The 24,750-nt window shown below is 34.6% G+C and overlaps 1 protein-coding gene across 2 annotated transcripts in view; it reads right to left on the bottom strand.

Moving 5' to 3' along the window:
• The window catches only part of URI1 (URI1 prefoldin like chaperone), a 75,332-nt gene that overhangs the window by 27,447 nt on the left and 23,135 nt on the right, over positions 1-24,750 (bottom strand). For both annotated transcript variants that reach the window (XM_061387859.1, XM_061387858.1), the window contains exon 2: positions 13,940-13,974. In XM_061387859.1, coding sequence (XP_061243843.1) covers positions 13,940-13,974 — 35 coding nt within the window. The remainder of the gene's footprint in view (positions 1-13,939; positions 13,975-24,750) is intronic.

Below are 24,750 nucleotides of genomic sequence, written 5' to 3'. Positions count from 1 at the left end.
AGTCAGACCAGAGGATCAATCCCAGCTCCACCATTTAACAAATTAATCATAGATTTAGTATCTTCAATGGTAAAAAATTTAAAGAATACCTATCTCACAGATTCAAAGAGGACTAAAATAAATGGTTTAACACCTTGTCCAGCACTGAACGCCTAAATACATTGAGCCTTCAATGACCTTTTCCCGTGAAGTATCAAAAACACCAATTCTAAAATTTGAAAGAAAGACTGTACTACCCACTAAGATAATTCCACTGTGTACAATTCATTCAATTTGATACAAATAACACAACTTACTTAAAGACAGTTTAACTAAACCTAACAATTCAGGAAGCTTCTAGAAACAGGATTCCTGTGAGCAATAAATGGGACAGTTTGGAAGAACTGAAGTGACACAATGCCTGAACACCGTGAACTCATTAAATCTATAAATACTAGCAGTTTTACATAAGTAATTTGGCAAATGCTTAGATGACTAATGTCAGTTGCTAAGTTGTGTCCAACTCTTTGCAACCGCACCACGCTGCTCTGTCCAATGGGATTTCCCAGGCAAGAATACTGAAGTGGGTGGCCATTGCCTTCTCCAGGGGATCTTCCCCATCCAGGGATCAAATCCAGGTCTCTTGCACTGCAGGCAGATTCTTTACCATCTGAGCCATCAGGGAAGCCCTAAATGTTCCTATTAATTGTTAAAAAACTAATATTAAAGTTAGCATTCAATATGTACTATTTTGGTAAATACACCTGAAAAGGGGGGCAGATTTCTAATAAAACATCTCTTATATATTAAAAGAACAGAAGATTCAATCAAAGACACTATGAGAGGTCAATGTCAGTATTCCAAAGCATATTCAGTTTTAAACTAAATCAATAATTCTCTCTAGAAGAAAAAAACTGTGGCCATATCGGAGAACAGTTTAAGATCAGAGTGTTATTTCTAAATTTTGAATTGTTTTCTAAAAATACACGAAGACAACCAAAAAAAAAAAGACTAAATTTATGCCAACCAAAAAAAAATACACAAAGAAAGGAGAAGAGAATTTAAAAAACAGCTCATGCAGAAATCCTTTTTGAAGGGAGGCAAGTAGAGTCAGGCAGTGCCACTGGAAGAAATTATGGCTTGAAGAACTCTCTCCCTGAAATTCCCACTAGAGGAAATATTCAGGATCAAGTGCTTGGTCAAACAGTTATCTCCAAATAGTCCCTCCTCTAATACTCTGGGCTTAAAAAAAATCCCATAAAAGATCACAAAGCCTATACAGCAGAAAACACAAAATGACTCTAAGAACTAATGTGTTATGGAAGGTATCTTTGTTTGTACCAAAATCTGAATAGACTTTTTTCTTTTTCTATTTTACCACTCAGAAATATATAACTAAATTTTTGGAGACTGTAAAATATGTAGTCAAAGAAGCCAACTGCTTAAAATAACTTTTTTTCAGATGAAAATAAAACCCAGATGTAGTTAGGATAAATCTCTCAAGCCTACTTATTTATTCCGTTACTAGATAAGACTTCCTTGTTTGGTTTCACCATATCTGATCCTTACAGATTAGGTTCAACCTTCAATTCTTAATTTAAAAGAATTACCCAATAGTAAGATTTAATTTGCACCAAACATTCTCATGCAATGTTACTTACAGAAAATAAGAACTAAAGCACTGTGATATGGCACAGAAGAAACTTTCATAATCTTCTTTTTAAATCTTGCTAATCATATGCTATAAGCCTTCTGAGACACACCTAAGGTTTTTATTAAAGAGCAGCAGCAAAAAAGGACATAACTGCAAACTAGCCTTAACCTTAAGGATGAAGATCAGGACAGATCTCATGAGAAATATCTTACTTTCATAAGGCTGTAAAAAGTATGAGAGAGCAAGTTAAATGACATGTACGCTCAAGTATTTACAGGTAAAGTATGCAGATGTCCACAATTTTCTTTGAAACACATCATTAAAAAATGGACTAAGGGTTAAGGTATGGATAGCTATGTGATCAAGTTTCATCTATATAATTCTTTCAATTTTTCTGTATGTTTGAAGATTTTCATAATAGAATATTAAAAAGGAGATGGGAGAAATATCAAAGAAACTCTTTAACCCTCTTCTTAAATGCATGGTAAAAAAAGAAAAGCTTTGTAAAGCAAAAGAAAAAAGTTCTACATCCCATGTTTGAGGCAAGTGAGTAAAGACTCCAATTTCCAGCTTTCAATAGTAAAAACAGAAAATAAAACGATTCACTGAAACAAAATTTGTTCATTTTTCTCCTTAAAGTATGAAGTTGTAATAGGCAGAAAGTATTGACATTAAGCCCATTTAAAAAAAAAAAAAACTTCTATCATTCTCTTTACCTACTATCCTAAACAAAAAAGGAGAAAACATCAAGAGATGGATGCTTAAAGGGAAAAGAAGGAAAGGGCTTTACATTAAGGCTAATATCTAGGTTGATCTGGGGTAGAGTTAATTCTTTTTTTGTTTGTTAATTTGAGAAATTATAAAACCCAAAGATTTTGGAATATATATACAATTTTCTTTAGAAATGACTCTTAGTCCATCATACCCACTCTGGAATGTCCTATTAAGGATCCAAGAAACCTTTGTTTCAATTCAATTCACCATTTATTGAGCGCCTGCTCTGCAACCAAGCATTATGCCATACACTGCAGGGATCATCACTCAAATATAACACGTCTTTTTTCCTTTTTTTTTTGCAATGCTTCTCCGTTAAAGATCTGCTGGCCTGATGGATGCCTGGGTTTTTAACCTCAAAAATTAAGAAAACAGAGGAATGCTGAATTCAGGCATGGTAAAGAGAGAAATTTTCTCATTTCTAAAGAATGGAATGACTGAGTTTTTTAAAAGTATTCTCTTAAACAGCATAAACAAATTATCAAGGTTATATTAAGCAATAAAAACATTCTTGAAAGAAGGATCTACATTGTTGTGCCTTCTGTAATTGATGGAAAATACACTTTTAACCATTTAAAAGTATCTGTACTAAAGCAACAGCATTTTTTTAAATGGTAATGGGAAAACAAATTACTAGTAAGATAAATGACATCTACTACAAAATTCAGGCATTATGGTCACATATTCCTTTATCTCAACTCATACCTAGGAGACATATCAGACAATGTTGATGAAATAATCCATGTTCTTTATATTTTATGAGTCCATGATAAAACTTTATTTTTAGAAATAGAAAGATGAACCTAAATATAAAAACTTAGTAATTTTTCAGAAGTTTAATGAAACAAAATTATCTAAAAAAAGACAGATGCATCTAACATTGCATGGCTGCAACTGCTTAGTCGCTCAGTCGTGTCTGACTCTTTGCAACGCCATGGACTGCAGCCTGCCAGGCTCCTCTGTCCATGAGGATTCTCCAGGCAAGAATCCTGGAGTGGGTTGCCATGCCCTCCTTTAGGGGATCGTCCCAACTCAGAGTTTGAACCCAGGTCTCCTGCATTACAGGCAGATTCTTTACCATCTGAGCCACCAGGGAAGTCTTAACATTCTACTGCTGCTGCTAAGTCACTTCAGTTGTGTCCAACTCTGTGCGACCCCATAGACAACAGCCCACCAGGCTCCCCCCATCCCTGGGATTCTCCAGGCAAGAACACTGGAGTGGGTTGCCATTTTCTTCTCCAATGCATGAAAGTGAAAAGTGAAAGTGAAGTCACTCAGTCGTGTCCAACTGCTAGCAACCCCATGGACTGCAGCCCACCAGGCTCCTCCGTCCATGGGATTTTCCAGGCAAAAGTACTGGAGTGGGGTGCCATCGCCTTCTCCCAAGATTTCTTCAATTTAAGTTTTCAGCAATGAGACAAGAGAGTACAATGAATATACACAGCAAAGGTGGGACAGGGGAATTTGTTTGTACCCCATACCAATAACCATGCATGTGTAACTTTAGATTTGTCAGTTAACCATAGGTGCCTGTTTCTTTATCAGCCTTCTTTTGCTCTATGAATAAAATGAGACATGAATTCAACATAAGAAAGTTTAAACGTTACAAAAATACATTACTCTAAGTAAGAAAGAAATACCCTCAAAGTGCCCAACTGCTTTAGGTTATGAGTTAAGAGGTAATTTTTATTTTACTTTCTAAATTTTCTACAACTGATATATATTTCTATAACAAATCAAAAGGAACTTTTAAGAAAAGATGACTTTAGATATGTTAAATTTATAACTGACTTAAGCTTTGAATATCTGCATCAGTTTCTACTTAGTCTAACATAATTTGTAAGTTTTGTCATTTCAACTTTTCTTTTCTTTTTTTTTCAACTTGTTTTCTATATTTTATTTCTAAATTGCATTTTAGAAAAAAGTAAACTGTTGTATGTTGTTTTCTTAGAACAGTGACTCATAACTCTTTATGGCTACTGACACCTATGAAAGACTGATAAAACCTCTATATCCTTTCCTCATAAAAAGGCCCTGCATTTTGCATCAATTTCAATAGAAGCCCACTCATAAATCCCTTGAGGTTACTATTTGTTTCAAGAGGTCTTATATGAGTTAAAAAAAAAAAAAAAAACAGCAATCCTGGCCTTGAACCCAGCAAATACTTAAAATTCTCAAAATTATTTTTAACTAGTTCAATTTAAATTTTTTTTTGAAAAATGGGAAAACTGTCAGCAATTTGGTCAAGAGTTCAAAATAAATAAGTAAAAACATTAAATTGTACACAAGCTGAATTTTTTTTTACAGCTTACATTTTCCTTAATCACACACTGATACCAACACCTCCTTCTGTCTTCAGTACATTAGAATTTAGACTTTTGTATCTCAAAAACAAAGGCTTCCCAGGTGGCCCTAGTGGTAAAGAATCTGCCTGCCAATGCAGGAGAAGCAAGCGACAGGGGTTTGATCCCTGGGTCAGGAAGATCCCCTGGAGTAGGAAATGGAAACCCACTCCAGTATCCTTGCCTGGAAAATCCCATGGGCAGAGGAGCCTAGTGGGCCACAGTCCATGGGGCTGCAGACAGTCGGATACGACTGAGCGACTAACCAAGTACACATATCTCAAGACAGAGCGTGAACTCATGAGTGAGCCACCTCTCAGTCAAGCAGTACTGCTGCAATATTTAACCTTCATCCTCACACAGTACTCTGTGCTTACAAGTTTTATTGCAGACTGCTCTCATTGTATAAAAAATAAGCAAAACTGAACGGAAAATGAAAAAACTCAGAATGCAAAGAAATGTTTTCAAACCTAATACAGTTAACATAAAGATGAAAAATCATGAGGTAGCCAAATCAAATTGAAATGTAGCCTCAATCAGATATACCAAAATACTCACTGGACTTAAGATGATTCTGAGAAATTGTGAACCAAATAAAGTATATGGACACTGGAAACACATCATCAAAGACTATGTTCTAAATGATGAGATGTCATTAGGGATTCTTTTCATAATACCTTATAATACTCTCTGGGAGGAAAAAAATTCCCCTATAACATATAATTTTGCCTTTTATTTTCAGAAATGCTTTAAGTATCAAACTAGTGTGGTTTTTCCAAAAAAAGGCATAAAGGCTAGGCAGGGGACTCCTAGAAGTAACAAATTGCAATTACAGTTTACAAATCATTAACTCTTTTAAAAGAAAAAAGCCTTACCCATTTACAATTTGACATTTGTGACATAAACACACATATAGAATTAAGAAGCTGAAAGAAACAAAGTAAAATGTTTTCAAGAGAGGGAGAGAATTTAGCTTCTCCTCAGAATTATGAGAAAATGTACCTTTATTCTTTTCTCATTTCAACCTTTTTATAAATGTTTTCATTTTATATACAGAATAAAAAATTTAATACAGATTTTGTTTCTTAAAAAATCATTCTTAAAACATTCAACTTGAATATTTTTGGGGGGCAATCTTAATTTGCTTTGAAACATCACACAAGAATTTCAAAACTTACTTATTAACATCCCAAACCATGTATTAACACATGACATCAGAAAAAATATAATAATAATTTTAAAAACTAGTATTTTTTGGTCCAGTTCCCCTTGAAAAATTACAAATGTCATGTCTGCTTTACAATCCCCCTCTCAAAGTTCAAAAGCTTCAGAATTTTTATCTCCAAATTTATTTTTTCTAAAATCAAACATCTGAGCAATATAAAATAGCTTATTTACTGTTTTCATTTAAGTCTGTTTCAGGTAATTTCATAGATAACTTTACTTAATACTTAAAACTCTCTTAAGATAATTTGCAGTAAACAAGACTTTTTTTAACAATTCACATGCATATAACTTATGACTACAAACAATGCCTAAGATACAGATGATTTCTATGTGCCAGGCATCCCATACCATATTTCATTTAATTCTCACAAATCAACACAAGTAATGAGACTTCTTTTTTCTGTGGAATATGTTCAACAGAAGTCATCTATAGTGTACTAAAAATGACCATAAATTTGTTGTCAATCCACTCACCAATAAATAGAGTCTATTTCCCCTCCCTCTGAATCTGGTCTAGTTTTATGAGTTCCTTTGACCAACAGAATGTGACTTGGCAGCTTCCATTCTTGCTGCCCTTGTAGCATCATATAAAGTAAGCCAGATAAAAAGAGCCCATGGACAGTGAGGCCCAGCATCACACACGAGCCATCAGACTTACGGGTGAGGCCATTTTGGGGCTGCAACCACACAAGTGAGCCCAAACAAAATCAGCAGAAAACCACAGAGCTGAGTTCAGTCCAATACGCACAACCAAAGAACATTATACAGGCAAATGGTTGTTGTCAGTACACTTGGAGTACTTTTACTAAAGAATAATAAAAAATGGATACAATAGCTTAGTAAGGATGTATTTTGAGTTGTAGAAGTCATACTCTGTCCTGTGGTCATTATTTTTAAAAAAATAATACCAAAAAGTATTTGGTAACTAAAAATTAGACATCTGACACACAGTGTAGTTCATAGGAACAAAATTAAGTAGTTCACTATTGATTAAAAACAATCTCAAAAGTATAGTACTATATAGTGTGATGAACAGTGTACAGTTTGACTGCACTTTAATCAGAGTGGGAGTATAATATATATAAACATGTGGAAGAATATACACATACATGTACACACATGCATGCATACATACATACAGACATACAAATATACACTCCTTGTGCAAGTAATTTCTGCAAAAATTTGCAAGGAACTGGTAAAAATAAGCAGTTATTTACCAAGAAGAGAAGTGAGATTTTCAAGACAAGTAAGAGGGAAACTACATACCATGTATACCCATTTGTACCTCTTAAAGTTTGAACTACATAAATATCAGTTCAGTTCAGTCACTCAGTCATGTTTGACTCTTTGCAACCCCACGGGCTACAGCACACCAGGCTTCCCTGTCCATCACCTACTCCTGGAGCTTGCTCAAACTCATGTTCATTGAGTCAGTGATGCCATCCAACCATCTCATCCTCTGTCATCCCCTTCTCCTCCTGCCTTCCATCATTCCCAGCATTAGGGTATTTTCCAATGAGTCAGGTCTTTGCATCAGGTGGCCAAAGTACTGGAGATTGAGCTTCAGCATCAGTCCTTCCAATGAATATTCAGTACTGGTTTCCTTTAAGTTGACTGGTTTGATTTCCTTGCAGTCCAAGGGACTCTCAAGAGTTTTCTCCAACACCACAGTTCAAAAGCATCAGTTGTTTGGTGCTCAGCTTTCTTTATAGTCCAACTCTCACATCCATACATGACTACTGGAAAAACCATAGCCTTGACTAGACGAACCTTAGTTGGCAAAGTAATGTCTCTGCTTTTTAATATGCTGTCTAGGTTGGTCATAGCTCTTCTTCAAAGGCACAAGCATGTTATAATTTCATGGCCACAAACAACATCTGCAGTGATTTTGGAGCCCAAGAAGATAAAGTTTCTCACTGTTTCCATTGTTTCCCCATCTATTTGCCATGAAGTGATGGGACCAGATGCCATGATCTTCATTTTTTGAATGTTGACTTTTAAGCCAACTTTTTCACTCTCCTCTTTCATCAAGAGGCTCTTTAGTTCCTCTTTGCTTTCTGCCACAATGGTAGTGTAATTTGCATATCTGAAGTTATTGCTATTTCTCCCAGCAATCTTGATTCCAGTTTGTGCTTCACCCAGCCTGGCATTTCATGTGATGTACTCTACATATAAGCTAAATAAGCAGGGTGACAGTATACAGTCTTGACATACTCCTTTCTAAATTTGGAACCAGTCGGTTGTTCTGTATCTATTTCTAATTGTTGCTTCTTGACCTGCATACAGATTTCTCAGGAGGCAGGCCAGGAGGCCTGCTATTCCCATTTCTTTAAGAATTTCCACAGTTTGTTGTGATCCACACAGTCAAAAGCTTTAGCTCAGTCAATGAAGCAGAAGTAGATGTTTTCTTGGAACTCTCTTGCTTTTTCCATGATCCAACAGAGGTTGGCAATTTGATCTCTGGTTCCTCTGCCTTTTCTAAATCCAGCTTGAACATCTGGAAGTTGTTCACATACTGTCAAAGCCTGGCTTGGAGAATTTTGAGCATTACTTTACTAGTGTGTGAGATGAGTGCAAGTGTGCGGTAGTTTGAGCATTCCTTGGCAGTGCCTTTCTTAGAGATTAAAATGAAAACTGAACTTTTCCAGTCCTGTGGCCACTGCTGAGTTTTCCAAATTTTCTGGCATATTGAGTGCAGCACTTTCACAGCACCATCTTTTAGGATTTGAAATAGATCAGCTGGAATTCCATCAATTCCACTAGCTTTGTTCATAGCGATGCTTCCTAAGGCCCACCTGACTTCGCATTCCAGGATATCTGGCTCTAGGTGAGTGATCACACCATTGTGGTTATCTGGGTCATGAAAATCTCTATGTATAGTTCTTCTCTGTGTATTTTTTTTTTTTTACTCTCAAAATAGCTTTATTAATATTTTGATTCTTCCCAAGATAATCATCTCTCCAAACTCCCTTTTGCTAAATTCTCCCATCTCCAGAGTGGGAAACACATTCCACTTTCATTTGTTCATTCTCATGCTTAGTCGTGTCTGACTCTTTGCGACCCTATGGACTGGAGCCCTCCTCCAGGCTCCTCTGTCCATGGGATTTCCCAGGCAAGAATTCTGGAGTGGGTTGCCATTTCCTCCTCCATTCTCTGTGTATTCTTGCCACCTCTTCTTAATATCTTCTGCTTCTGTTAGGTCCATACCATTTCTGTCCTTTATCGAGCCCATCTTTGCATGAAATGTTCCCTCCAGTTCAGTTCAGTCGCTCAGTCGTGTCCGACTCTTTGCGACCCCATGAATCGCAGCACGCCAGGCCTCCCTGTCCCTCACCAACTCCCAGAGTTCACTCAAACTCATGTCCATCGAGTCAGTGATGCCATCCAGCCATCTCATCCTCTGTCGTCCCCTTTTCCTCCTGCCCCCAATCCCTCCCAGCATCAGAGTCTTTTCCAATGAGTCAACTCTTCACATGAGGTGGCCAAAGTACTGGAGTTTCAGCTTTAGCATCATTCCTTCCAAAGAACACCCAGGACTGATCTCCTTTAGAATGGACTGGTTGGATCTCCTTGCAGTCCATGGGACCCTCAAGAGTCTTCTCCAACACCACAGTTCAAAAGCATCAATTCTTCGGCACTCAGCTTTCTTCACAGTCCAACTCTCAGATCCATACATGACTACTGGAAAAATGTTCCCTTGGTATCTCTAATTTTCTTGAAGAGATCTCTAATCTTTCCCATTCTAATGTTTTCCTCTATTTATTTGCATTGATCACTGAGGAAGGCTTTCTTATCTCTCCTTGCTATTCTTTGGAACTCTTGCATTCAGATGGTATCTTTCCTTTTCTCCTTTGCCTTTCACTTCTCTTCTTTTCGCAGCTATTTGTAAGGCCTCCTCAGGCAACCATTTTGTCTTTTTGCATTTCTTTTTCTTGGGGATGTTCTTGATGGTTGCCTCCTGTGCAATGTTACGAACCTCAGTCCACAGTTCTTCAGGCACTGTTGTCTATCAAATCTAATCTCTTAAATCTATTTGTCACTTCCACTGTATAACTGTAAGGGATTTGATTTAGGTCATATCTGAATGGTCTAGTGGTTTTCCCTACTTTCTTCAATTTAAGTCTGAATTTGGCAATGATCTGAGCCATAGTCAGCTCCCAGTCTTGTTTTTGCTAACTGTATAAAGTTTCTCCATCTTCAGCTGCAAAGAATATAATCAATGTGTTTCAGTATTGACCACCTGGTGATGTCCAGGTGTAGAGTCGTGATTTCAAATGTTTTAACTTACAATTTAAAAAGTTAATATGGAATCCTTTATGTCTCTAAGATGTATACTAAAATATGTCCACATGGAATGATATGCTTCAGATTCGTGCCAAAATAGTTGAGAGATGGGGGAAGAGGGTAAGATACACTGTTTTAAAAGGAAACAAACAGTTCAGATGAAACCATGAGTTGACAATCATTGAAGCAGAATGGTGGATACATGTGGGTTCAGTACACAACTCCATCACCCTTTGAAACTCTTTATAATCAAAGTTTTTTGAATACAATAAAAGCTTAACAATACCACTCAGTAAACCATCTCTCCATCAGGATAAAAGATAATGGTGTGAACACAAATATTCAGGAATATTTACAAAGTTTTGGAGGGTTTTTGATTTTTCCTTCTTTCTTCATCTAACAATGAGTTTAAAACTTTTCTAAAAAGATTTCAGAGTTACTGTATTTATTAAGGGCCAGTCTGGATAGTCTATAGACATTATCTCACACTTAAACTTCAAGTTAATCACTTTACAAGAAGAAAACTTAAGAATCTTCATAATTCACCCAAGGTAACAAAGTTAGAAAATGACAGAATTCCAGCGTAGGTCTGTGCCTCCAAATCCCTCCATGCTCTTTGAAAGAATTAAAAGGATAAAAAATTACAAATAAACTACACAGAGTTATCAGCCCCATGTGGGTCAAACACTAGGAAGTACACTGACATTTAATGAGAAAATAGTGTATGGATTTTATAATGAGTTAAGTAAAAAGAATTACATGGAAAATAAGATGTACCTAAAAATTTTCTTAAATCTTCACTAAATTGAAAACCACTACTAGTTCTAAAAATGTTACACAAATTCTCAACTATTAGGCTCAAACATTTCCTGTTTATCTGTTACTAATTAAACAAATACTATAAATGTCTTTAAGTAAAACAAAGTTCTGGGATCTGAATTAATTTTCTCAAAGAGATTTCTGGGGGCAGATCTCATTGTTCTGGACCATTTTCACTGGTCCAGAGTAATTTTACCACTTTATATTTCTATAAATATTTTTATTTTGTGTCCTACATTTTAAAAAAATAGGATTATCTTTGAAGGGTAATATTCTAATTCATTACTCTTCCCTTTAAGAATTTTTTAAAACTTCACAAAGATATACATCACTAGCCTAAGACAACACTTCAAAAAAAAATCACATGTTTTGCTCCTCCTTATTATATTGGTATGTACTCATAAACAAGGGGAACTTAGTTACATGAATTGTATTTTAGACTATAATAACACCAAAGGTTAGTGAAAAGCAACATATTTTTTAAAGCAATGCATGAGACACCCTTAAAAATAATTTGTCTCTGTTTTGCTTCCTATCTCTAACCAACTAGCACAGAATTATTGTAATTTCACTGTTTAGTGTCCAACTATCAATTTCTCCAGGGGTCCCTAACCTCCAAGATCTCCTGCTTGATGAATTGTGGTGGAACTAATGTAATAATAATATAAAGAAAGTACACAATAAATGTAATGCACTTGAATCATCCCGAAACTATTCCTCCTACCCCTAGTACATGGAAAAACTGTCTTCCACGAAACTGATCCCCAATGCTAAAAAGGTTGAGGACTGCTGAATTTCTCCATAGCAGGGTCTTTCAATTCCAAACAGCAGTATAATACTGGCATATGGTAGAAACTCAATCATTGTTTCTGGAATTAAGATAATAAAAACATCACAAGAATTCCACAGCACTCCCAAATAGCAATTTCCTGGCTTTCAGAGGAATGGAGACACTTGGTTTCAGTTTTTTAATGTAATAAATTGGTAAATTCACTGGCCATTTGGATTCCAGCAATATCAGATCCTCATTAAAAACAAACATAAAAGTCTGTTTCCTGAGCCACATTAAAAATAATTCAGAGGAAAATGCAAATTAACTGGAAAAATTATTTTAATTGTTTAACATGTAGATAAGGTACTATATTACTTTAAGATATGTGGAGGCAAATATGCTAAGCTCTGTAGTTTGGAGCTACAGAAAATCTGGAAACTGAGACAGATTCATGTGAATCTGCTCTGATGTAAATGACACATTTCTATCAATGTTCATCAGGCTTAGGTAATGCTATACAGTACTTCTAAAAATGCTGTACATAACTATATGGTACTTGTAAAAACGTTATACATAAAATAATCAAATATTTGGTCTTTATTTATTCAAACACTTATTAAGTGCCTATACTGTGCCAAACACAGTTATAGATAAAAGGAAGAAAACATGCCCCTTAGCCTTAAAGAACTCTCAGTCTAGAAGGGAAAGAATCTTAAAACACAACCAGAAGCAAGGTGTCATTCACACACTGTGTAAATTAGTATCTGTTCTGAGTGAATCAACCTTTTACTAGTGTCCTGAATTCTTTACCAAAACCAATAAAGTCCACACTGTAAAACTTCACCTGGGAATTATCTGTAAAATGGATCACTTTTGCCAAATTAGCAGGTGAAAAATATTAACTCTGTGACCAAGTACTTGCATTTCAAGTTTCAACCTGGACTGAATGTAAAATGAAAAGTCAATGGTCCATTATGGAAATACTGACAGACTTAAACCACGGTGGATGCAGCTACGACTCTGCATTTATTGAAAATTAATGAAGTCTCTGAATTTTTATTTATAAAATGTATATTATTTAGTTTTAGATTATTTCTGCAAGCCAAAAGTCAGAATTTAATATGATGATGTGTACAGATGGCACCAATTTTTACCCTTATCCACTGCTTGCAGCCTATGTGCATTTAAACCAAAAAACATTTGATATACACTAACTATAAATTATTTCCTTGAAGATCTCTCAGGCATGAAGAAAAAGCCTCTTAAAATAAATTTAAAATATTATATGCTTGATGGTGTATAACCAAAGGTTTAATCTCACCACTAAAGGGGCAGTTATCATGATTCTGCAATAACCCTGCAGACAATAATCAAGACAGCTCCTGTTGTTCTCTCAGTAAAATCTTCGTAAACACAGCATGGATATATTGTAATTTGATATCCGTAAGATCAACAGCTATACCTCATGACAAGTCATAAGATTTTATTCACCATTAAATTGAGCATTTTCCTCAGAAGACACAAGAAATGTGTTATTTACCAAGCACTGTCCTATTAACTATACATTAGCACATTAAAATAGATATGCTTTCTTTCTCTCTATATTCTAAAAAGTGTGGTCTCTAAAGCAAGCTCTGAGATGCAGCCAATTAATTAGATTTTTTAAACTTTGGGAAAATGTATCTGTACATATTTCCACCATTATTTTAAAACAATTGATTCTAATTATTATTCTACTACATATACAAAAAACAGTCCCAAAATAAAGCTGATTAGTCAGGTTAAAAAATGCATCAGTCTCAACTTCATAACAATAGTAATATTCTAACTTTAAAAAAAGAAACGAAGGAAGGGAAAAAGAAAGCAATTAAAATATTAAACACAAATGGTGATGCAACTTCAGGAAATCAGGGAACACAGAATTCAATAAACAATTAAAGACAATATAAATTAGTACCAAAAGGATTCAAAATGGAGATTACCAGAAGAACTCAATTATAGGATGCGAAAACTGTACTTTTTTAAAATACAAATAAGTGATTCCATTAGTATTTCAGAAAGGTAATAAAACGATCTTTCACTCACCAATGCTGGATTTTCTCTTGGCAGTTAGTGACCACCTGTCATGAAAACAGATAACTACTCATGAAAAAACAGGGCAATGCACAAAGCTACAAAATCACTGTATCAGAAAGCTACAGTAGTGGCTTTACAGATTTAAAAGCATCTCGATACACATTTTTATTTGTCAAATGCACAGAGATGCGAATGTTAGTTTTTAAGCAGCACACTTTATCATACCTCTCTAATGCAGGCTGATAACTGCAGAACAAATTACAGCTTTCCGATTCATACTTAGGTACAAAACCCACTTCATAACTATTAGGTGACATATGATATAAGATAACTAGTATTTTGTACAATCTGCAGGCCTGTTTTCAATGTTACATATTTTGCAGAATACACAAATGTTATAAATAACAAAAAAACAATGTAACATCCACATTTCATCAGTTTAAAAAAAATGACAGCAGTGAAAGTATTTTATTTTGTCAGTATATCTTCAAATGTTTTCACCTGTAATTTTTATTCTGATGCATTAAAAATGAGTTCAGTGATATTTTTCTACTACATTTCAAGAAGAAATACTTGGGATAAAGAGATGCTCTGAACGGCCCATTTTGTTCCCCTGGTGAATTATGATAAAATTTTAAGCACTTCATAGTCAGTTTAAGCTATGCTTATAATACTGAAACAACGAAATTAAACATAAAACTTACTTGTTTTCCTTAGAGATATTTCAACAGATTCTTAAAATGCTCAAAAAATTAAGAACACTAACTAGTAAGGGGGAAAAAAAAGAACATGTGAATAGCAACTTAAAAAAAAAAACCCTTTTCAAAGGTTACTAATTATGTTTTTAAACTGCCCATTGATAACAAAACTTTAAACAATAATTTCAAATACTGTAGCACCATTTTAGAGAAAGAGAAACTAAGGGATGAAATTACTATGCTTAATATAATGCCACCTGAAAAAGACAGCAGTGTTACAGTTTGAAACACTGTTCTTTCTCACTGTTCTAAATACCAATACTGCATCTTATATAAGCACCATGTTTCATCTAAAAATCACATCTTTTTTTTTTTGCCTGTCACTAAATTCCTCTATTATAACATTTAATTCCTGAAGTAAATATCTTCCTTTAGGACATTTTAAATACTAAGGCAGCAATCCTGTACCAAAATACATGTTGTAATCAGATATCCAACCATACTACACATTAACTCAGCATAAAAAGTCAGTTTGAGAATAAAGCTCTCTCAATAAGTATCAATCACATAGCAACACTTAATAACAGTGAAAACATATAATAAGAGTACTGACTTTACATCTGGAAGAACCAGGCTAAAGCTACATCAATCCATTTCACTGTTTCTGACTCGACAGTAATTATAAAATAGACAAACAGAATTAAATGTAAATTGAAAAAGAAAAAATCTTCATGAAATCCTTTTTATAAAGTTCTTATTTAACAACCCCATTAAGAGAAGAGACCCAAAAACAGTCAGGATGCTTTCCAATCCCAATGCATGTGTTTCCAAGCATGAAGTGAGCCAAAAGCACAAAAAGAAAAGCCCTGCAAACCATAAGAGCAGAATGTTCATTAACCTCTACATGATAATCCTTTCATGGCTGCATATTAACTAGTTACATATTCATAATCATTTACATTATTTAAAGGACCTTCGATGAAATTTTCTATGCAATATCCATTAGTGACAGTGTTAAAGGTTATAGAAGATAAGTCTACTTAATGTTTCCAGGAAGCCTTTTTAATTAGTAAATATGTAAATTTGCCACATATGCTTTTTATGTTTAAAAAACAAGTTCCTGGTAGAATGGCATGTATTCTTGCCATCACCCTTTATGATCTTAACTCTCCATTTTGCTGTAGCTATTTTTCCCCCACCCCTTTTCTTTCCTGAAATAAGTTTCCCCCAAGAACAGATATTAAAGGATAAGATAACAAAAATCCACTTCACAATTAAAAAGAGAAATTTTCACTACCAAAATATTTTCTTCGTTAAAAGTATTTATTGGTTACATATAGGGGTTAGAACAAGAGTCTTCAGTTAGACATTATCCAAATGTAAGCTAGATATTTTGTAAACTCAAGAAATTAAGGAAAACATGAAAGAGGCAGGTATGAATACATACCATAGCCTTCTGATGATATGTCTACAGTTAAATCTTTGTTTACATGATTTATAGCACACCTAATTCCAACAAACATTTGAACCCAAGCAGCTGTACTTACACTGATATCTTTCTAGTTTTCTCCTTTTATTCAAAAAGAAAATATTAGTAAATTTTTATGACTTAGTTGCCAAGGAAATCTGTGGAAAGGAGAAAATCTTATGATTCATCTGGGGTTTTACAGTCTCTTTTTTCTGTTAAAAGTAATGCCAACTAACCTTATTTCTTCTGAAATGGACTAGATTAATTATTAAATAAACTGACTGTAAGATAGTGAGACTGGTTCTAAAATCAACTTTTGAAAACCACAGTGAAACAGCAAAACACATTTCATTACTATACCACTTTTTAAGACACATTCAATCTACCATTAGGAGTGTTTACCAATAGCCCAATTGTAAAAAAAAAAAATCCTTCGGTATGCTTTCTTTAGGACTCAAAATTGCCCTTTTCCTAAGAAGTCCCTTGGACTGCAAGGAGATCCAACCAGTCAATCCTAAAGGAAATCAGTCCTGAATATTCACTGAAGGACTGATGCTGAAGCTGAAGCTACCATACTTAGGCCACCTGATGTGAAGAACTAACTTCTTGGAAAAGACCCTGATGCTGGTAAAGACTGAAGGCAGGAGGAAACAGGGACGACAGAGGATGAGAAGATTGGATGGCATCACCAACTCAATGGACATGAGTTTGCGCAAGCTTCAGGAACTGGTGATAGACAGGGAAGCCTGGCGTGCTGCAGTCGCAAAGAGTTGGATACGACTGAGCGACTGAACTGAACTAAGAAGTAATAATAACACTGGTAAATGCCAGGACTTTATACGATGAAACAGTTCAATAAGATGAGTCTTCACTTCTTAAAAAGAGGAAACAAGTTCAGAGATGGAGTAACTTTCTCGATATTACAAACTGCCTGAGAACTGCTAAAAGATAAAATCCGTTTTAATGCCAGGTCTATCTAATCGCAAAGCCGATACTCACTGTATTGGACTGTTCCCAACCATCATAAATCTTACTGGGTATAAGGAAAAGCAGCTGCTTTGTATCTGCAGTTTTCCTTAAAAACACTGACTGATGCTGCTGCTTCTTCACTTCCTCCACATACCCTCCCACACACACTGACAAGACCTTGCCAATAATGTTAGGAAAAGCAAATAAGCTTAACTGGACCAACTCACTAATAAAAATTTTTATTTCTTCCAATGCCTCATACAACTCCTGGCCCTCTCAAGTCAAGCAACTCAGTATGAATATAAACAACAAATTTCCCAAGCCCCACATACACACATGCATGCGTGTGTGTGTGTGTGTGTGTGTGTGTGTGTCTGTGTGTATGTTTTAGGGGGAGAGGGTGGTGGGCCAACCCTATTATATATTTTTAAGGCACTTACAACTAATCAAGTTAGATGCCCAAGATGACAATGATGGTCTACCCAATAACCTATTTTTCTTTAGGTCAGTGTCCAGCTAACATATATACACATTCAATTATAAAATAATTGGCAAGTTTTAAAATCAGTAAACTATTAGTACAAGAATATTTTCCTCTTTTTTCCCTCAGGAGGCACTTTTTAAAAATTATTATAAAGAAAGGAATGAATTAAGATCTCCATTACTTAGTTCCATTTGTGCTATTTGCTTTGGTTAACAGACCACAAGGGGGCCTCAACCTATGAGTTTTCCACATTAAGAACAGCACCACATTAAAACTAGACCAGAACAGAAAGGCTAAAGGGTAAGTTTGCATAAGTCTTAAATGATATTTCTCTCAAAAATGCTTCACTTTACTTCTAAAACTTCTCTCACTGCACTGCAATTCCATATTCTCCCTGTACAGGTTAATGCATAAAATAACAATCTGAGGATTCACTAATCAGTGCTTTCCACATTTACATGATTTGCTTCTCTTGCTAGACTATGTCTTCAAAAAAGATCATATAATTTTGGGTTTTAAAGCTACTGAGAAGTCAAAAAGGAAAAAAATTATCAATGGTGACTAAATCCAATAGATAGTGGACATGCATGATTATCTGGCAGCTACTTAAATGGCTGAGAATAATTTCTTAAAGGACATACTGTCAATTAATAGATGTATAAATGCCATTACCAAAGTATATAAGAAGTACACGTAAAGAAAACTGGTAAAATATTATAAGTCTTCTAAATAAGCCTCTCTGCAAAAAAGGTTAGAAACGACTACAAAGAAATAGCAATAAGCACTGATAAACTAACAAAAGAAATAGCAATAAGCACTAATAAACTATAATAAGCTGTTTCTGTATAAAAATTTTAAACAAATTTATTTTTAAATATGCTAAAAAATGAAAATAATAGAACTACTATCCAAAGTTGACAATAATTATAAGCTGCTGTTAAAACACTTAAATGTTTTTTCCAAAATCCAGGAAACTCGTAATTGTACTAGATGAAAGGTCAATGATATGGGCCAGGCCTCCTTTACTCATGTGCCATATAGTAAGTGTGCAACAAGTCCGTGTAAGGAGTACAGATCTACAATTACTTAGCCAAAAATCTCAGGGAAAGATGTTTCTCAATTTAGAACTTTTCATAATTTAGTCAAGTTATATCCTGCAGTAGTAGAACACTACCCTGTATCAAATATAGTGACATTTTCAGGGAAACATGAATATTCAAAGTAGAATAAAATACCTCACTCAAATCAGTTTCATCAACAAATGAATATGGCAGAAACTAAGGAATAACTTTGTTTTCAGTTTTTAAGACTTCTGAATTGCAGCTTGCCTGTCTATTGTTTTATTAGAGATATCAATCATTTCTTCTCCATTCCCACACCTTACTTTCTAAAACCTCACCCTCCTCTCATCTGCAACAGGCAGAGGACCCCATTTCTCCATTTGGAGAAATGTAAATGGAGCCAGTGTAAATGAAGAGGATCCACACAAATTGAGCCAATCAAATTTACTCTGGACTCAAAGAGAGACTGAGGTGATTACAGATTCTGGACCGGAAAAGGTGACCACAAAGGGATTTGCACAAGCTAAATCTAACAAAGTTCCCCACAAAGTAACGACATAAATGTACAAGAAAGTGAAACACACACACACACACACACACACACACACACATATATACAAAATAATCCTATCCCTGAGTTCTTCCTAACTTTTTATAGTACTTTCCAAACTTTCTTCCAAGCATTTCTGTGGTTTATAATTGATTAAGAAAACTTTGTAAGTAAGCCAGCTACAGAGATTAAAATGAGAGCATACCTGTGAAGATCTCCAAGAAAACAAGTAATTCATTAAAGAACAGAAGTAGTAGCTGTGCTTAGTCACTCAGACATGTACAACTCTTTGCAACCCCATGGACTGGAGCCCATGAGGCTCCTCCATCCAAGGGAATTCTCCAGGCAAGAATACTGGAGTGGATTGTCATCGTCCTCCAGAGGATCTTCCCAACCCAGGATTGAACCAGGTGTCCCACACTGCAGGTGGATTCTTGACCATCTGAGCCACCAGGGAAGCAGAAATAATAGAATGATGGGGGGAAAATATCTTGACAAGTAAAAAAGAAGTCAAATTGAAAGGCCCTTGCACCAATTAAAGAAGAACATTTTTATTTTAAAGAAACACTAACAGTGACTAGAGCAAAATTAATACTAAATCACTTGCAAGTAGCTACGTAACTAACCTCCAAGTTGGGACAAAAAGCGTGTAACAAACCAGTAATTCCTGTGAAAACTGGCAAAGCCAGATGAACACAAAGTCATCTCTTAGAAGGCACCTAAGAGTTGCCTAAGAAGTTGGAACAAGAGGGACTAAAATTCAGGAGATAACTATGGAGAATTAAATTAATGCTCTTTTCTTGGACAACTCAAAGCACAGTGAAAAGGCTGAGAATTATACTTTGTCCTGAGCAGAAGTTTAAAGCAGTCTGAGAAGGCTGTAGTAACAAAATCAGAGACACGAGAGATCTTAAGCATGTGGCTGTCTTTTCCTCTCATGGCATGTATGAACTTCTGAAGTTCAAACGGCCAAAAAACTGAAAGGCTGAAAATCAGAGCTCAGGGAACTGATGAAACAAAACTTAAGAGTTCAGAAGCCTTCAAGGGAAGAAGTCTGGTGAACAAACTAGATTTTCAGAAGAAAAGCCAAGAAAGAATCAGATGAAAGCCAAGAAAGAATCAAAGATAGCTGATATTTTACAATAAACAAAACCCAACCTGCACTCCATTCAGTACCTGCCTGAATTGAGGTGTCCCAACTTCTACTTTATCAACCTAGTGAAGAAAGGGTGAAACTTTTCCAGAGGAAGATATACCCTTCAGGAGTAACCAAAATTGTAAAGACTCTAAAATATTAATTAAATTAACATTTAATTGTAAATACTTCAGGAGTATTTACATTTCTAGCATTTAATTAAAAATAACTATATTACCAAGAAATAGGACCATATGAGCAAACCTCAAAAAGAAGAAAAACAACACAAAATAGAACCAAATAAGCAATCTACATATTCGAGTTAACCAACTAAGACATTAAAATATAATTATTAATATGTTCAAGAAAACAGTGGAAAAGATTGAAGAAATACATGAAAAGATGGCATATTTCCCTAGACAATTAGTATCTACACAAGAAAAGAATCAAAAGGATAATCTTTAACTGAAACATCTAAAATGAGTTTAATAAATGGTGTTAACAGGAGATTAACACAAAAGTCAGAATTTTGAACTGGATGACATGTCAATAAAAAAAATACCATAATAAAAGCCCAGAGATTAAAAAACAAAGTGGAAAATATAGAAAAGACCAATAAGAGACATATGAAAACTATAACTGAAGATCTACAGAGAGAACAGATCTGAACAACAAACCTCTACAAGATTTTCTAAATATAAGAGGAAGGTATTAACCAACAGATTTAAGAAGCTCTAAGAATTTCAAGCAAGAGAAATTAAAAAAGAAAAATTATATGAAGGCACAATATAGTACCAATGATGAAAATCACAGAAAAATAGAAAATTTTACAATCAGCATAGGGGAGAAAGAGCAGGGAGGAGATACAGTACCTTCAAAGCAGCAGTAAGAAGAGTTAAAACTAGAGATAACGTCAATAAAAACAATGCTAGAAACTGGAAAAATGGGATAAAAATCTTAAAGTTTTGGTAAAAAATAACTGAAAATTTATAAATTATGTACAGAGCAAAGAGATCCTCCAACATGAATGAAGAGTAAAAACATTTTCCCACAAAAAATTCTGCACCAGCAGATTTTTACTGGAAGAAATACTACAAGTAATTATGTGACGTGACAGAGGGAGTTAGCTAAGGCTAAAGCTGTAATCACCATGCAACATATAAATGTATCAAAACAATACATTGTACACCTGAAACTTACACAATGGTATATGTCAATTCTATCTCAATAAAGACACATTATACAGGCAAAAAGAACTACTACAAGAAGCTATTTGGAGCAATAGAAATTCAGAAAGAACTAAAAAGCAACTGTACAGGTAATTTTGTCAAGGTAAGGATAATCAGTATTGATCACAGAACAATTAAATACTGTATTGTGGTATTTAAAACACACAGAATTAAAATGAATGGAAGCAACAATGCAAGAAGTGAGATGAATAAATGAATGTATGTTGCAATCTCTAGGAATAATTTCTCCAGTAAAAAAGCACAGTATAAATATATATATATACATTTAGTGCCAACATCTACATAAAATAAGAGTACTAGGTAGGGTACCACAGCAAAAAAGAATATATTTTGAATGAGTTACCAAAGGGGAGAAAATAGGGTATGTCTGATTAAATCAAAGGAAGGTGCACCAAAAAATAAAAAAACACAGAGGGGCAAAAAACAGAAAAGTGGATCAAATAGACAAACTTCACACCTACTGCGTGTGCTAAGTCACTTCAGTCTTTGTGACCCTATGGACTGCAGCCAGTCAGGCTCCTCTGTCCATGGGATTCTCCAGGCAATACTGGAGTGGGCTGCCATGCCCTCATTTAGGGGATCTTCTCAAACCAGGGATCAAATGCGTGTCTCTCATATCTCCTGCACTGGCAGGTGGGCTCTTTACCACTAATGCCACCTGGGAAGACCCTTACACTCACTAGAATTTTTTTAAAAAATAAGAAAATAAGATGTGTTAGCAAGGATGTAGAAAAACTGGAACACTTCAAATCATGTGCACTGTTGATGGGAATGCAAAAGAGAACAGCCACTGGAAAACAGTATGGTGGTTTCTCAAAAATGAAACACAGAATTACCATATAATCTAGCAATTCCACTTCTGGTTATATACCCAAAGGAATTGAAAGCAAAGACACAAAACAGATATTTGTACACTTGTTCACAGCAGCCAAAAGGTGAAACCAACCCATGTCCACAGACAGATGAATAAACAATAAAATGTACAATATACATGCAATGGAATATTACTCAGCCTTTAAAAGGAAACTGACAGATGCTGTAATATGGATCAACCTTGAAGGCATGAGTGTTAAGCGAAATAAGCCAGTACAAATGGACACAAACTGTATGATTCCACTTATATGAGATACCCAAAGTAATTAAATTCAGAGAGACAGATAATGGTAGTTACCAGGGGATGGGGAAAGGGATAACAGAGTGTTATTATTTAATGGGCAATATCAGTTTTGCAAGGCAAAAGAAGTCCTGGAGCTGGATGGTAGTGTTGACAGAACCACAATGTGAATGTATTTAATGCCACTGAAATGTATACTTAAAACTATTTAAATGACAAATTTTGTTATATTCTACAACAACTTTTAAAGTAAAAAAATAAAAAAGTACAAAAATGAAAAAATGAAACTAAATGCATCAGTTGCTGATGTATTTAGTTTAGGATGACTAAACATCCTACACAAAAGAGAAAGATGTCCAGACTGAATTCTTAAAACCACAACTAAATGCTGTTATAAGAACAGACTTATACACTTTGTACACAGACTAAAATTAAAAGATGAAAAAATTTATCATGAAAAGAAACAAAAGTAAAATATACTAATGTAGCCATACCAGTATAGTAGTCAATAAAGAATACCTGAAGGCAAGAAATATCACTAGAGATAAAATACTTCAGAATGATAAAAATGTCCCCTGATCAGGAAGCTATTAGAGTCTTAAATTTGTATGCACCAAATAACATAACTTTAAAATGTATAACACAAAGGCTGAGAAAAGGATAAATCTATAACCACAGTGGAGATTCTCCTTATCACTTCATAACTGATAGAACTAGAAAACAAACCAACCAAAAAAATTAACAAGTATATCAAATAATTGTACACCACATTCAATCAACCTGAACTATGGAACTCAAAACTGCAAAATTCATATTCTTTCCAAATAATTAATGGACAGTAGCCAAAAACAGATCATATACCAGGCCATACAGCAAGTCTTAAGTTTCTAATAGAACAGAATTAAATATGACGTAAACAATAGAAAAGTAAAAAATACTCAGTGTTTCGAAATTAAGGAACATTTTCTAAGTAATTCCCAGGTCAATACACCTCAATAAGAATTAGAAAATATTTTAACTAATTAAATAACATTCAAAACATGTGGGGTGCCTAAGGTAATTATTAGAGAAAATTTTAAAACTCAAAAAATATATACTGTAAAGAAAAAATAGTAAAATCTCTGATTTTTGTGTCTCTAACAGCTTTTGTCTCAAGAAGCTAGGAAAAAATTACAGCCAATGAGAAATTTTTAAAAGAAAAATATAAAAGCAGAAACCAATGAAAATTAAACTTACAAAAGAAAAATCAATAAAATAAAAAACTGGTTCTTTAAAAAGACAGATTAGGACTAATAAATCCCTAGGAAGATATATCAAGAAGAAAAAAGACACACAAGAACTGCAAATAACAGAAATTAAAAAGAGGACATCACTACCAGACCTACAGATATTTCTGAATTTTAAAATATCCATACAAGGAAAATACAAGGCCTAGACAGTCTTACTGGAAAATTAGTCCAAATATTTAAGGTAGAATCATACCAATAACACCCAAAGTCTTTTTACAGAACATACAAAAATGATAGTTGTTTTATGAGGTCAGCATGATTCTGAAACCAAAACCTAATATGGACATCAAGGAAAGAAAATTACAAACCAATATGATACAGAGCCACAGAAACAAAACACCATACTCTACAGAATTAGAGCCATGACTTAGAGGCTCACAATGACTTCATGCTAGAAATAGGAGCAAAAATCAAACAGGCCAGCCCGAATAAAACCCAAAACCAACTCTCAACCAAGCTGTGTTGGTCCACTAGTACTCTGGCTGCTTAAAGAAAACTTATCCCTCTTTGAAGGATGGTAACAGCATCAGTAGCCTACGATATTTGCACTACACTGTCTGACATCCAATCAAAAATTACAAGGCAGTCTATGAAAATAGGAACAGCAGATGAGAAATCAAGAGAAGAAATAAACAGAAACATAGCTTCATTTAATTTACATACTGCAGTTACAAGACACACTTTTATGATTAATATATTCATGAAAACAGAGGGAAGGTTGAAGATGTCAATACAGGCCTCAAATTTATTAAAGAAATGTCAAAACAAATTCTTGAAAGAAATACTATAACTGAGATTAAGC

This window comes from Bos javanicus, chromosome 18, assembly GCF_032452875.1.
Source record: "Bos javanicus breed banteng chromosome 18, ARS-OSU_banteng_1.0, whole genome shotgun sequence".
Classification (NCBI taxonomy): Eukaryota; Metazoa; Chordata; class Mammalia; order Artiodactyla; family Bovidae; genus Bos; species Bos javanicus.
The sequence above is the reverse complement of the archived record's forward strand: the minus strand, read 5'-3'. Positions and strand labels throughout refer to the sequence as shown.